Here is a 14546-nt window from a genome sequence, read left to right on the forward strand (position 1 = left end):
AGTTTAATATCGTTGTTTTATTTAACTGCTTGATTTTTATCGATATTGTAGTTTTAAAAACTTATATTGTGGCGCTGAACTGTGAACGCCAATGTGAATGCCATTTTCCAATTTGTCTAGTTCTTTATATATGGGTTCAAAAATGAATCCTTAGCCGATAGAGGTATAACTAGTTATGGAAAGGCTTTTTACCCAGATACGGGAAGAAGTTCTCTCGTGCAGAATAAAATGAAACAAAACCTCAGTCTTATAACATAACATTTATAACAGTAGGTAATTAAAATTACAAAATTCATATTTATTTTAGTTTTAACATATCACTTGGTACATAAGTCTATTTGTTCAAGTAGCTCAGTAATTCCTCAACATCTTGCTTGGAGCCGAGGAAGCAAGGAGCTCGTTGATGAATGGACGTCGGCACTATGTCTAGGACAGGAATCGTACCGTTGGTCGCCAGGCCGCCGGCTTCCGTTACTATAAACGACATTGGGTTGCATTCGTAGAGTAGACGTAGCTGGAAAAATAAAATATTATTATGTAAGTAAGATGATAAGAAAATGTATTTATTTTAGGATCTACATAAAGGTGGCGGCATATTGGGCTGACAAAGTGTAGTCTCACTATAAGACATGTCATCGACACGAAAGAAGAAGAATAAAGGTGACCTAAACACGGAGACATTGAATCATTTTTCAAACAGCACACGACACCTAACAAGATTTATTCTTTTTGAGGTCTCCGTCTTCAGGTAGCTACAATAATTCATTTTAAAATCAATGATAACACAGATTTAATATTGATTCACAGAAAAAAGAGACTCGAACTCATCGAAGGGTATAAATAATAATAAAAGGTGTGTGTTTGTCAATAATAGCCGTATCGAAACTGTTTACCATAAGCGGAATGACCTGCGACTCCCGATAGCCCGCAGATTGGGGTCACGATTATATTGTGTCTGATGCAAAGTTATCAGTCTACTGCATTACTCACTTTCGAAGCAAAGTTCAGTGATTTCTCTTATTAAATCCTGTTTTCCTTTGGAGTACGCATGTTTTTCAAGATATAAATACATTCTCTAGGCATCGATATCGATAGATTCGGTGTTTTGCACGTTCCTTTACTAGTCGAGTTAGAGAGTTGCCATAATTAAATTAACAATAATTCAACGTAAAATGTTTATACTATCAAGTATAAAAATTTTACGTTGAATTCAGGTGTTTTGACCTGGAATTCAACGACGGATTGGAGTTTTTAGTCTAAATTGCAGGTACATAATTATTTTAGGTAGCAGCTAGTCAGAATAAATACAATTTTGCTGTCAGCATGCAGCATGGTCAAACTTGATTGAATTTCGGAGTTCTTCCTTCTCTTCTAGTTATTGATTATCTACACTTACTTTTCCATTAGGAGCAGACTTAGTGGCTGGGTACATGAATATACCGCCATATTTGATGGTCCTGTGCACATCAGCGACCATAGAGCCGACGTAGCGAGCGCCGTAAGCCTTGCCTTTCTTAGGGTTCTTCTTGTCATCTATGTATTGGCGGAGGCCAGCCTGCCATTCTGCTGCGTAACCTGGGAAATGAAGGTGAAGTTTAGGATTATTGAACTAAGTAGGCAGAACCTTTAAGAGTGTTCTTCTCTGATAGAAGATTCTAAATGATAGCAGGGTGTTGAGACCCTCAGGGCCCTGATACACATTATCTCTGTGGAAGTCTCAAATAATTTTTAACTAGCTATCTTTGAGCGGTTTTCATATCAAAGATCTTAATAAGAATAAAGGCCAGTTGTTGAACTTAAATCCATCTTACTTAGTTTTTTCTGTATAGGTAATAATGTTTCGTCACTTGCAACCAGAATACAAGATAAGATTGTGTAACTAAAGTAAATAGAAAAATAATGCATTTTTTTTTGCTTTTATGCTATTTTAAATAATGACAAAGACTGATCAAATCGGCACATGTTACTTAGTAACAATGACTTAACTTTCTATACGGTACAGATTTTGATTAATATTCACTTTGTTAAGATATGGTATCACGATGTAATAACGATTTATTCGCTAATTTGCTTGCAATCTTATTTCTAGGAACAAAGTGACACAAAGTATTTTGTTTCAGAATCAGAACATGTGACTTTGTGCAGTAGGCGAATGAAATAACTGAAGCCAACAAAAAATTGCTAAAAAAAAACTCGCTTCCATTATTAAAAGCCTAAAATTCCTCTTCTCTGGTATCCACATAATGATCTGTGACGATGGATGAAATCATCACGCGAACCAAAATTAGTACAAAAATCTCACCTTCATTAATAGAGTAAATATTGCCCTTCTCAGGTATCCTCATATTGGGGTCTGTGAGGATGAACTCGCCCAGCGAGGGGTCGTACATGAACCCATTGACCCCCTTGCCTTTGCCCAGTGAGAGCACCATCATGGTGGCTGAGCCATAGAGTGCGTAACCAGCAGCCACTAGTTCGTTGCCGGGTTGTAAGGCGTCAGCTTCGCTTGGTTCGCCCGCTGATTTCTTTCTGCGAAGACAAAATGGGAACGTTGAGTTTTTACAAACCTGACATAATAATCTGGGAAATAGTTGAACGGGAGGGGACCAGTTAAAGGTGAAGCTGTGTCAGACGAGAATCGCGTTCATCATATTTCATTTTCTCTTTAAATGTATTAAAATTAATTTTATATTATGTGGTTTTAATAAACATTGCCTTTTATCGATATGCCATGTGGTTTTTCTGTCATCATTTTCGAACTGTTTTATTTCATCATCTTCCGAGCCTATTCGAAGTGTTTTTTGTTTATGTAGCACTAACAATTGATAGCTTGCCAGACAGTAATTATAATTTAATTGCTAACACATTATGGCGCTAATCTTCCATTAGCTTTTATCTAATCTTGTACAATAAACCTTTGAAATCATTGTGATTTTATCGCTGTATTGACTATCACCTCATAAATGTATTAAAGCAACATATGTTAATGCTTTTATTTCATAGTATACCTAATAATAACTTCATATTGTAAACAATTAAATAGGTACATTTCCAGTTGCAGGGACCTGAGTGATACCACCGTGCCCAGCAATGAAAAGGCTGATGAAGAGGTAGGTATTTGATGCGATTTTTTTATCTTATTAGTGCCCATCTACATGCTAACCTATTCCGAAATTTAATTCCCGCACGTTTTCCTTTATGTCCACTTTAGGATAGTTTTTAGTGGTAAACAGGTAGTGACTGGTTCTCACCAGCTCTTAGTATTTTTGTTACACTTAATGTTTGAAATAAATGCTCACTTGTAAATAGAGAAGATGGATCCCACGGAGACGAGACAGTCGATGTTGGAGGACCCGTCCAGTGGATCGAAGCACACCACGTATTTACCGCGTCTATCGCTCTCTACCTGTGGGTAAGTTGTTATTTTAGTTCCTGGAGTCTTTTATGGTGAATAAGCATGCGGGATTTTCGAAAGACATCATCATCTCATCTAGTTCGTAAGGCACCAGAAAGAACCTTGTTGGGTTCAGTTAGTAGTAGGTACATCATAGAGTGCATAAGGAAGTTTAAGGAGAGCACATACGGAAGTACTATAAAGGGGGAGTAAATAAGGAAGTAAATAAGGGTTGTGGGCATGCCTACGCCCACTACGTTAGATCCACCACTGGTTGGGTTTTAGTCCGCCAGAAAGACACTCTATATAAGGAAAAATGGATACTGTTTATACAAAAAATAATTTCAAATATTCCATTGTAGAATTAATTTCAATAGACCTTGAAACTGAAAGCGACATACGTATAATATTTCCTATAGGTGACGACAGAATAGGCTAAACACTTGAGATACTACAACTTGTTCAATATATCTACATATATTTTGATATTCATAAATTGGACCTTGTTGAATTGAAGCTAACCTTGACATTTATGAAAAGGCGGAACTATTCAAACCTGCGCAGACGCAAATAGGCACTTGATTGTCAAGCAACAACAATTTTTCAGTGCTTTTATAAATCCTCGTAGATAGTAAGTAGGGTCAAGATTTTAATATAGGTACTGTTAACGTATAAAAATAATGAGTATTTTTCTCAATGTGATATCGTTATGAATTAATTGTGTAACATTTGACCCCGATTGATAACACAGTCAACAATTTTATAGTTCAACAAACAGGTATGCATATGAGTTAGTATAGTTAAGTATAGTTATAAGATGGTTTCTATTGTTTTTCCTATGGTATGATCAGTCACATGACCTAGTAAAGATTATGTTATATTGTCTGGATAAAGGGTTTTAGTGAGAAAACAATAAAAACATATGGGCTGTGCTAGACTCGAGGAATTCGTCACGCGCGAGAACTATCAGTTACCCTACATACGATGAATGTGTTACTAATAGATAGAAACTATCACCCTACATAAAACCAATGTGTTACTTGAAGACTATGTTATCGGTTAATCTATAGCCCCAGTCTATTAAAGAGTTAATTAACGTCAGGTCAGATGTTTCTCATTAATAGCCTTCTAATCACCTTCCTTAAGTAAAACTGCTACTTAGCTGAAATGTCTTGTTCTTAATATAACGTGGGATCGAGATCGATACAGGTTTTCGTATGAAACTTACTTGTATAACAGTGGGATTCTCCTCGGAGACGAGAAGGCACGTGGTGAAGGAAGACTTGAGCATATTGATGAACAGGTCATTGGATAAAACGTCCAACTTCTTCACCTGCTCGCCTTGCACATTGGTGTCGCCAGATATGCCATGGCTAGAGAAAAAAAAAATATACCTACTGAGAGATTCTGGAATCTGGACTTTAGGCGCAATATCTTTACCTGGATGATGTTACGATTTACTCTTTCTCTGATCAGGAGGCAAGAGAAAATTTTATCTATCCTTAACTATCGATAAAGGGCGATTTGTGTGATGGGCCTTCCTATTTTAATGTTCGGATTTAAACGTACATATTTGACGGATAATATTTCGGAGCAAGGCTCCGGGAACTCCCAACTTTTTCCTGAATATTGTCAATTCATGCTTAGGTATTCATGAACAATTTCCTTGTCTAAGATAAGAAACATTTGATAAGGTCAGCAAGTTTTGACTCGTTAGACTGGTTGTGGGTGTGTCGACTACGTATTGGCCAGACTTTGGAGGTGTGGCAAAATACGTTTCAAAACTTAGTTGAGCAATTTCTACGAGAAATACCAATTGGACTGTTTAGCAATACTTTTTAATGTTTTAGTTGGCATGTCGACGTGTTTATTTTAAGAGACATCGTTAATTAAATGACATTGTTTGCATTTTAGCTCATTGATCACATTGCCGAATGGACAAGGTGAAATTCTTATTTGCATAGTGTTGTCGTCAATTATTTTGCATTATTAATTTTCTTAACCTGCCCAAACAAGAACGGACACTGTTCTCTTCTAGTGAATAAATATCGTCCCACAGATAGATAAGACCGCATTACCGGCGGGAAAGTTATAAGCGCTAATAACAGTAATCTATCTAATAGCGACAGATATCTAACATCGTGAGCTATGTAATAAACACGATGACATGAAATAACTGTAACTACAAGTAATATTCCTATTGCCTAAATTGAACAATTAGGCCCACAATGATCAATTGAAAGAATCAAATAGTGAAAAATAAGTGTACTAACAGTTTAGCGATGCCGGCTTTCCTCACGGCCGACTGAATAGCCTTGACTGCGGTCTGGATAGAGTTCAGGAGCTGGGTGAGGTCTCCTGTGGCCGAGGGTGCTGTCCGCTGCTGGTGCAGCACCCACCGAGTCAACGTCATCGCGTTGACGTCAAACGCCGGTCCTTGCTGGGTCATTGTGATGTGTTGGAGTTGTGAAAACAATAAAACACGTGCTACTATGTCGGCTGACCGCGACCGACTGAGGAGGAGTTCAGTCGTTGACTGTTGCTGGCCGTGCCTCCCGCCGAAGGTTGCTACATTTCGTATTTAGAAAGATTGTGTCTGAATAATGATGTAAGGCCCGGCTAGTTTGTGATATTTTTTTGTTTACCAACTTGTTATCTGACGTAGAAACGGGGCGTGTATTTGACGATGACTTCGTATGATTTTTGAATATTCACTTATCCGATAGCAATCGAGGTCGCAGTGCTAGTGATAACAAACATTTTGGGCAATAACTCTGATGAAGAAAAACTGAGATTTTGGCAGTGTAATTCTTCAGTTCACAATGATTATTCTGGGATACAAATCGTCTGGAATCTCGGTACAAGTTTTAAATGCTATCGTTTTGACTACAAGTAGAGGCAATAAACTATGTTGTGAACGTTATTTTTATAAAGATTTTTCCACACAAACAAATGAAAATATTGCAGCGTTTAACTTTGCAATTATCCAATCTAAATAATGGTACAGAATTTTAACTAGGTATACTAAATACCTACAGCTTTAGTTAGGTAGGCATGTCCACAACGCCAATTTAAAGTAGGTAGGGTAAATACGCCAAATGTCGGCCTCCCCCCAAACTTCGGCCGTCTGTACATTTTCAGCTTGCATTCATTCAAAAGGTAATTAAGTGTTAGTTTTGCTCCTCGAATTGCAACCTTGGTTTATACTCTATACGTACAAATCGTTACTATCCGATTCTGTCACTTACTCTCGTAAAGTAGCTTACTCGAAGTGAATACTCACATTTTGGGGATTGATATTAGAACGATAAAACATTTATTTATTTTTGTTTTAAGGTTGATTGTCACTAATGGGTTATTTTTACTATATTTTAAGATAGTTTTTTCAGCGTTTTGCGTATATTTTTCAAGGAAAAATAGGAGGCCGCCATTAGGACAACAGTTTTGACTTAAAACCGGAGTCTCGGCCGTGGCCGACTTAAAGCAAATGCAGTCTATTTTATAAATTCCTATTGTACTAATTCCGTTGGCTTAACAAGAGAATTTGCAAAGCTTATAGGCAAATAGATCTATTTTACGTTTAATAGCCAAATAACGGCCGGGGTGATATTAGTTGAATCTCGAGAAATAAGGTACAAGAAATAGGGGCCGACATTAGAATCGTAAATAATCGTAATGTCGACCAGCCTCGAACTCAAGCGCCACTATACAGGCTGATGAAAAAATACTTTTATATTTTTTCATTTTCTCAAAATGAAATAATTGATTTATTATAATTCATTATATCGTATAGGAGTTAAGTTTAAATGTAGGAGTTGACAGTATTGTAGGCATGTTTATGGTAGCTTTATAGTTTGATACTTGCTATCTATTAAACCGTTCTTATTAGCTTAAAAAATATAAATGGTTGGTCGTGAATACGACTTTTTTTGTTTAGGGGAAACAAAAAAAATATTTTACTATAAATTAAACAAATACAATTACAAATGTATATTTAGTATTATATTATAATTCTGCTAAAATAAATCATGTTAATAATATTTGTCACTGCCTTAATTTAAAACAGCCTATACCTGGCCGACATTTGGAAAAAACGCAACCGACCTTGGGCCGTGAATGGCCGACTTTAGGGTTTTTCTGTTCTCGACGCATCTAAGCCTTATTACTTTTTTCTTTTCGTAGAAATATCAATCTTATGCCTATAAACATGACATAGATTAATCAAACTATCCAAAACCGCATCAGAAACTATCTTTCGTTGGAAACTGACGGTGCTATAGCGAACCGCAATCAGAAAATCGCTAAGGGGGCCGACATTTGGCGTATTTACCCTACCTACGAAAGCGATGAATTCACACTTATTTCTTCTTTTTAGCTACTCTTTACTCTTATGCACTCCCTTGTGCACTACCATATTCCTATTTTTAAACACTCTTATGTACTCCCCTAACAAACTTCCTCTAGAAACCCTTTTTGGACTCTCTGTGTATGTATACTCCACGTTTGTACGCCTTTATATTATGTCTTATTTACCGACCTCCCAAAAGGGAGGAGGTTCTCAATTCGTCGGGATCTTTTTTTTTAAGTCCTCCTATGTGCTCTCTTAAGTACTCCCTTATCTACTCCCCCTGTGTACTTCACTTAATATACTCCTTCATGTGTCCCTCATGTCATTGAACATCCTTGGCAGTCGTTGCGGGTAGTCGGAAGCCAGTAAGTCTGACACCAGTCTAGCCAAGGGGTATTGGGTTGCCCGGGTAACTGGGTCGAGAAGGTCAGGTAGGCAGTCGCTTCTTGTAAAGCACTGTAACTGCTGAATCCGGTTAGACTGGAAGCCGACCCCAACATAGTTGGGAAAAGGCTCGGAGGATGATGTGATGTGTCCCTCACGGACGAGTATCTGAATGTAGGTACTGTAGTCTGTTTTTTAATCTCGTAGACATGACGAGTATTGTCAGTTTATTGCAAATTCTTAAATAGTGATGTGGCACTACCGAAACTTAGCGTTAATAAAATCAAGTATCGTTTTTTTACAATAAGTCATCCTGAAATAATGGGCTTATCCTTGATGATTACGCATGGCTTTGCGTGGTCAGATATCCCTGCCAGTTTGTAGCACGTCGTACAGCCGTGTGTACCTACGTACGTGAATTTTAAATATAAAACTTTGAAAGAATATGAAATTCGTCTATTACCTATAGATAAAAAGTTACGATTCAACGAACCGGTATCGTAAGTACAACACTGCACCAAAGAGCTAGCAACATTATTTGGAAGTTTGACATTTTGCAAGTGTCAATTTAGTCTGCGAGATTAAAAAACAGACTATAAACGTGAATGTATGTGACTTTTCGGCATAGATGTAATATAATAAACAAGATTGCGCATGCTCAAAATATATATTTACGAAAATGAACTCTATTCCAACGCAATAAGGTACTAAATTTGTTGCATAATACACAGAGGCAAATCCGAGCCGAGAGGGATAGTTAGAACGGAGGCCGTTTGTCTCTTTCTAACACCTTGCCAGCATAAAAAAATGTTGTGATCAACAGTTTTGTCTTCCCAAAAAAACAATTGAATCACATATATTTTTATCTTATTTTAACAATTGTAAGTCAACAAATTAAAAAAATCACATTATTAAATTCTTGACCGTTATTTGAAGCTTACTAGTTTGAGATAGGCACCTACGTGTTTTCCGCTTTTATCTCCGTCCTTTTCTACCCCATATCTTGCATCTCTCTCGCACACCGACCAGTTTCACTCCCCACCAGGCAGGAGGCGACGAGTGTTCTCGGCGGCCACAGTTCGTCATTGGCGTCTTGTTTTCCGCCCGAGAAGGTTGTCTAACCAACCGCTGTAGTATTTCGTTGAAAAATAAACTCAGTGCTCTCGCAGAACACAGGTGAGTTTATAATATTTTATACAATTTGTTAACGGTTTTACCGTTCGATATTCGATTTTGCGAAATCAAGTGTTAATATTTTGTACATCTACCCCTTTTTTGTCACGAGTTTCTTCCGTGTACTTTTTTTTTCAGTAATTTGTTTTCAGAATGAGTGACTTATAAAGCAAATACAGATGCGGTAAATAATAAAGCTACCACAGCCCGTGCACGTGACTATGGAAAAGAAAGCAAGCCCGAAGTTCCTAAGGCACCTGTGGCCCTAGTTCAATCCTGCAAGGCGTTCAACGGTTTGACAAAAAAGAATGGTGTGAGGTGCGGTCCAACCAGCATCTCCTTAGTTCGGACTGATCACTACCGCACTTGAAGAGGGCTGATGGTGTCAAGAAAGCTTTTCGGCCTTGAAAGACTTGGTACGCTCCCCTCGGACTACCAGTAAGTCTGTTAGCCACCTCCCATGGGGGTCGGCTCATTATCACGGCGTGTGATGGTTTTCGGCCTTGAAAGACTTGGTACGCTCCCCTCGGACTGCCAGTAAGTCTGTTAGCCACCCCCCGTAGGGGTCGGCTCATTATCTCGGCGTGTGATGCTTTTCGGCCTTGAAAGACTTGGTACGCTCCCCTCGGACTGCCAGTAAGTCTGTTAGCCACCCCCCGTAGGGGTCGGCTCATTATCTCGGCGTGTGATGCTTTTCGGCCTTGAAAGACTTGGTACGCTCCGCCTAAGACTGCCAGTAAGTATGTTAGCCACCCCCCACAGGGGTTGGCTCATTTTCACGGACCCGCGCAGGGTACCAATCTTGCATGTTGCGAGACGCAGCATCATTACAAAGTGGGGACCAGTAAGTATACTAGCCACCCCCCACAGGGGTCGTTTCATTATCACGGACCCGCGCAGGGTACCAATCTTGCATTTTGCGAGTCGCAGCATCATTACAAAGCAGGGACCAGTAAGTATACTAGCCACCCCCCGCAGGGGTCGGCTCATTATCACGGACCCTCGCAGGGTACCAATCATGCATGTTGCGGGTCGTACCATCATTGCAATCTACCCTCGCAGGGTGGCTTTTTGGATCGACTTTCGAAGAGTCGCCATTATAACCTTCCCTCGAAGGGAAATGGTAATCACACTCACGCTGAATGGCGTGTGACGCAAAACTCTAAAAGCTCCCTTGGGATATCACGAGTAAATTACAATAGGAACCATGTCCAACAGAGGAAACAGAAAGCGTCCAGGACCGCAGGCGGACTTTGATGCGTCCAACAAGGCACGTAAGTTATGACTTTCCAGGCGGGTTGCCTAACATTATATCAAGACCAATGGAAAGAAATGGGAGCTCCGCCTTTCTTGTCAAAAATAATAACTGGGTATCGCATACCATTGGCCAAGAGCCACCTTTGATAGATAATGCCAGATTTGACCAGAGAGTCCAAAGAGATGGATGTCGTCATATCCCAAATGATAAAACAAAAAGTTCTATTGATAGCTGCAAATTCTGCCAGCTTTCTTTCCAATATGTTTCTTGTGCCCAAAAGGCGACGGAAAGAACCGTCCAATACTCAATCTCAAGGTTCTCAACAAGTTCATAATTACGGAACCCTTCAGTTTAATAAATGTTTTTCGGGTGCTAGAGTTTCTTCAGAAAGACGAATGGCTGTGCAAGTGGATCTCGCCCAGGCTTACTTCTACCTTCCGGTAGCCGGAGGTCACAGACATGTTCTTCGACTAGTATACAGAAGAAGACTGCTTCAGATTACGTGCCTACCATTTGGCTTAAGCACGGCACCCAAGACCTTCGCCACAGTGACCAATTTGGGTGGCTCAAACTTTGAAAACTCAAGGGTTACTTATAATTGTGTATCTCGATTTTCTGGTGGCTCACCAAGATATATTTGCCTACTTTGGGATCATTTGCACCACGTTTTGGATGGCAAGTGAATAAATCGCAAGCATTATCAACAAGATAATGACAAAACGCACTACGTGACAAACAGCACGACAAACTTAGAAGACCTGCATAGCTTGATAGGACTTTTAAACTTCGCAAGTTTTCGTTGTTCCATACGGCAGACTGCATTACCGGGCTCTCCTCACTTTCCTCAATGCAGTGTTGAACAGCAATCTATACCTACCCTATTCATGGAACCGTGAGCCAAACGGTGAACAAACCATAAAAAGGGTTCTTATAAGTCACGATTGAAGTAATGATCATATTTTATAAAAATAACTACGAAAGTAATATACTGACAACATTAGAAATGATATTTTAGAACGATGTCTGTGGAACTTATGCAATCTTTTCAAACTTATTTGAAATCAAATATGTATAATAAAGGCCGTAAATTATTTTCTTAATTTTAATGAAATATGTAGTAAATCGTTTACATGTAAAATGAACCTAGAAGTCTTGACTGTCATACATAGAACCCTACTTAATTGAAGACCACGATACTATATTTACATAAAAATGTGACGTTTTTGTCATCGGTCGGGTTATACCCACCATTTTGAAAAAGTGTCATTCTTTGGTTACATTGTGGGCTCACGGCTCGGTGAATGGAGTATAGCAATGTTGAACCTACCAGCAGATGCCTTAGCAGATCTAAAGTGGTGGCTGGTCAGCTGCCACCAAACCTTGGATATTCATTCGCCACTTCCCTGTCACCTTATAACCACGGACGCCTCCGATGTAGGATGGGGGCACAACTGAACGGAACTCCCGTAATGGGTTCATGGAACGAGTGAGAAAAAGGCTTTCACTGCGATCTGAAAGAGATGCTCGCAGTATTAACTGGAAAATCACGGCAAGTTGCTAAAGAGATCAACAGCCATTTTTCAATGCAAAAATGGGACTGTGGTGTCATATCTAAGAAATCAAGGTGGCACCCGATCAAGGAGCCTACCGAACTTGACGTACAGAGTATTCAGTTATCTTGAGCTGTATCAAATCTATCACGTCGTGAATCATATACCAGCCCTATTCAACAGTCAGGCAGACCATCTCTCCCGACACAAACCTCCACCGGAGTGGCATCTTGTATCAGCAGTGGACCTACTTGCCTCGAAGCGAGCCCAGGGACACATAGTTGTGTACTACGTGCCCCTAGATCTGAAGGACCCGAAAGCGGGGTTCCACGATGCCTTTTTCTCAAGTTTTGACTTACCCGCTAGCATGGGTATTACCGCCACCTTACCTTATACCGTAGGTCCTCAGTCATCTCAATTCAGGAACGGGAGTTAATCTCATAGTAGTTCCTTCGGTGGCACCAGGTATTTTGGCGAGCAGATTTGAAGTCCCGATCATTAGCAGTACCCTACACACTGATGAACCTCGAGCAGAAACCGATAGACACAGCAACGGGGATACCCCCTGCCAAGGTCAGGGAAATGGGGGGGGGGAGGGACAAGGAGTCTCTCCGACTGAAGTCTTCTTCAATCCACACGCAACACTTATCAATCAGCTTGGAGTCGATGGTTAAATTGGGGCGAAAAGTATGAAATTGGATCCTATGAATCCTTGAATCCCTATTTGGACCTATACTTACCCAATTTTTAGCAGACTTACACATAGTAAATAAACTAACATACAATACTATTTTATTACACAAGTCAGTTATAGCTACACTATGCAATGCAGAAACCACTGGAGAGCTAGGTTCACACGTTCTAGTCGGACACAATTTAAAATCAATAGCGCTGAGCAAACCTGTTCCCCGGGAAGCCGTCCATCTGGAATAATGACCAATTGGTAACCTACTTAAGTGCAGTAAACGTAGACGAGAATAATCCATTTGCAACTTCCAGGCACACTGCTGCTCTTTCTTTTGCTAGCTTGTTTCGGAAAGGCGAGTCCATGATCTTTCCTTGCTTGCAATAGACCCAGAACATTTCAAAAACAACAAAGATAATTTAATCTTATGGCCAGTCTTTGGCTCTAAGACCGACAGTTCTAGTCATAGGCAGTCGGGTTGTTGTTTGATGGATAATCAGGAAAATATAAATCTAAGTCCAGTGTATTGGGTCAGAAAGACTAAAGCCTTGTTAGAAGATAGACGGACATCGGCTAATTCCTTAAATTTATTTATATCCGTTAGAGGCCAACCAAAGGCAGGCACCCGAACGATGATGCGGGTGGATTAAGACATTGTTAAAAGAGGCAGGAATAACTACAACCCCAGGAAGCTTCCACTCGGCGGTAGCGTCAAAATCTGTGTTGACAATATACTTTTGGACGATATATTAGCAAAGGGTAATTGGCGATCAGGCAATACATTTGCCCATTTTTACAGAAGGGAAAGATACCCACTAAATAGAAGTAGCAAGTTATCTCGATTATTTAATTAATCCAGCTGATTAATGTCTATATTTTTGTTACTATTGTTATTAAGAAGTATCGCAATGTTTTTGTTAATTACTATTAGAAAATGAAATCAATTTTGCTTTTGTTCTTGCATCTCTCTTTTAATTTTTATTACTCATCCTTCGAGCCCATTTCCCAACTATGTTGGGGTCGGCTTCCAGTCTAACAGGATGTAGCTGAGTACCAGTACCAGTTAACTTTGATTACATTAGTATTCCAGGACGCAATACACATACTTACATGTGATTACTCGTGTACCTAAGTACCTATTTACATACACAATTTCATTGTGCTTTTGCTCACATTGGCGTCCACTTCCACCAGGCGATAACAAACACGTCTCAAACTAGTAAGCTTCAAATAACGGTCAAGAATTTAATAGCAGCGTTTTACCTGAAATAAAACGCATATTAAATACTTACCTTATTTGAAGCTTACATTTTAATTTCTGCCTGGTGTTTTCGACTCAATGACGAACTGTGGCCGCCGAGAACACTCGTCGCCTCCTGCCTGGTGGGGAGTGAAACTGGTCGGTGTGCGAGAGAGATGCAAGATATGGGGTAGAAAAGGACGGAGATAAAAGCGGAAAACACGTAGGTGCCTATCTCAAACTAGTAAGCTTCAAATAAGGTAAGTATTTAATATGCGTTTTATTTCAGGTAAAACGCTGCTAATTTATTATACAAATAAATTATTTATATAAATTACACTATATAGTTTACAAATTTTTATTTTCTTCATATACCCCTCGCAAAATCTATACCAGTACTCTCCGCCACCTTTGTACATTCTAAAAGTAACAACATAAAAATTCTATCAAGTCACATTTTTTTTCTAGCATTTTCACCAGGATTTAAAGGCTTTTGAAGATCGTCATCAAGGCT

The 14546-nt window shown here is 39.4% G+C and overlaps 1 protein-coding gene across 1 annotated transcript; it reads right to left on the bottom strand.

Moving 5' to 3' along the window:
* Positions 1 to 241: 241 nt before the first annotated feature.
* LOC124636975 (fructose-1,6-bisphosphatase 1) lies at positions 242 to 6136 on the bottom strand. The gene is made up of 6 exons (XM_047173274.1): positions 5668 to 6136; positions 4623 to 4767; positions 3300 to 3406; positions 2303 to 2529; positions 1397 to 1575; positions 242 to 514 (listed from the first exon to the last, which is right to left on the bottom strand). The coding sequence occupies exons 1-6, from the start codon at positions 5841 to 5843 to the stop codon at positions 335 to 337; spliced, it is 1014 nt and encodes a 337-aa protein (XP_047029230.1). The 5' UTR covers positions 5844 to 6136; the 3' UTR covers positions 242 to 334.
* Between the last annotated feature and the right edge of the window lie 8410 nt (positions 6137 to 14546).

The sequence above is a fragment of the Helicoverpa zea genome, chromosome 15, assembly GCF_022581195.2.
Source record: "Helicoverpa zea isolate HzStark_Cry1AcR chromosome 15, ilHelZeax1.1, whole genome shotgun sequence".
NCBI classification, from domain to species: domain Eukaryota; kingdom Metazoa; phylum Arthropoda; class Insecta; order Lepidoptera; family Noctuidae; genus Helicoverpa; species Helicoverpa zea.

What these genes read in the sequence shown, in the direction of transcription:
- LOC124636975 (XM_047173274.1), bottom strand. Translation starts at nt 5,843, where the DNA reads ATGACCCAGCAAGGACCGGCGTTTGACGTCAACGCGATGACGTTGACT. An exon ending in AAAGCCGGCATCGCTAAACT is followed by an intron (nt 4,768 to 5,667) that starts GTTAGTACACTT and finishes TTTTTTCTCTAG; the next exon opens with CCATGGCATATCTGGCGACA. An exon ending in AGTCTGCTCCTAATGGAAAA is followed by an intron (nt 515 to 1,396) that starts GTAAGTGTAGAT and finishes TTATTTTTCCAG; the next exon opens with CTACGTCTACTCTACGAATG.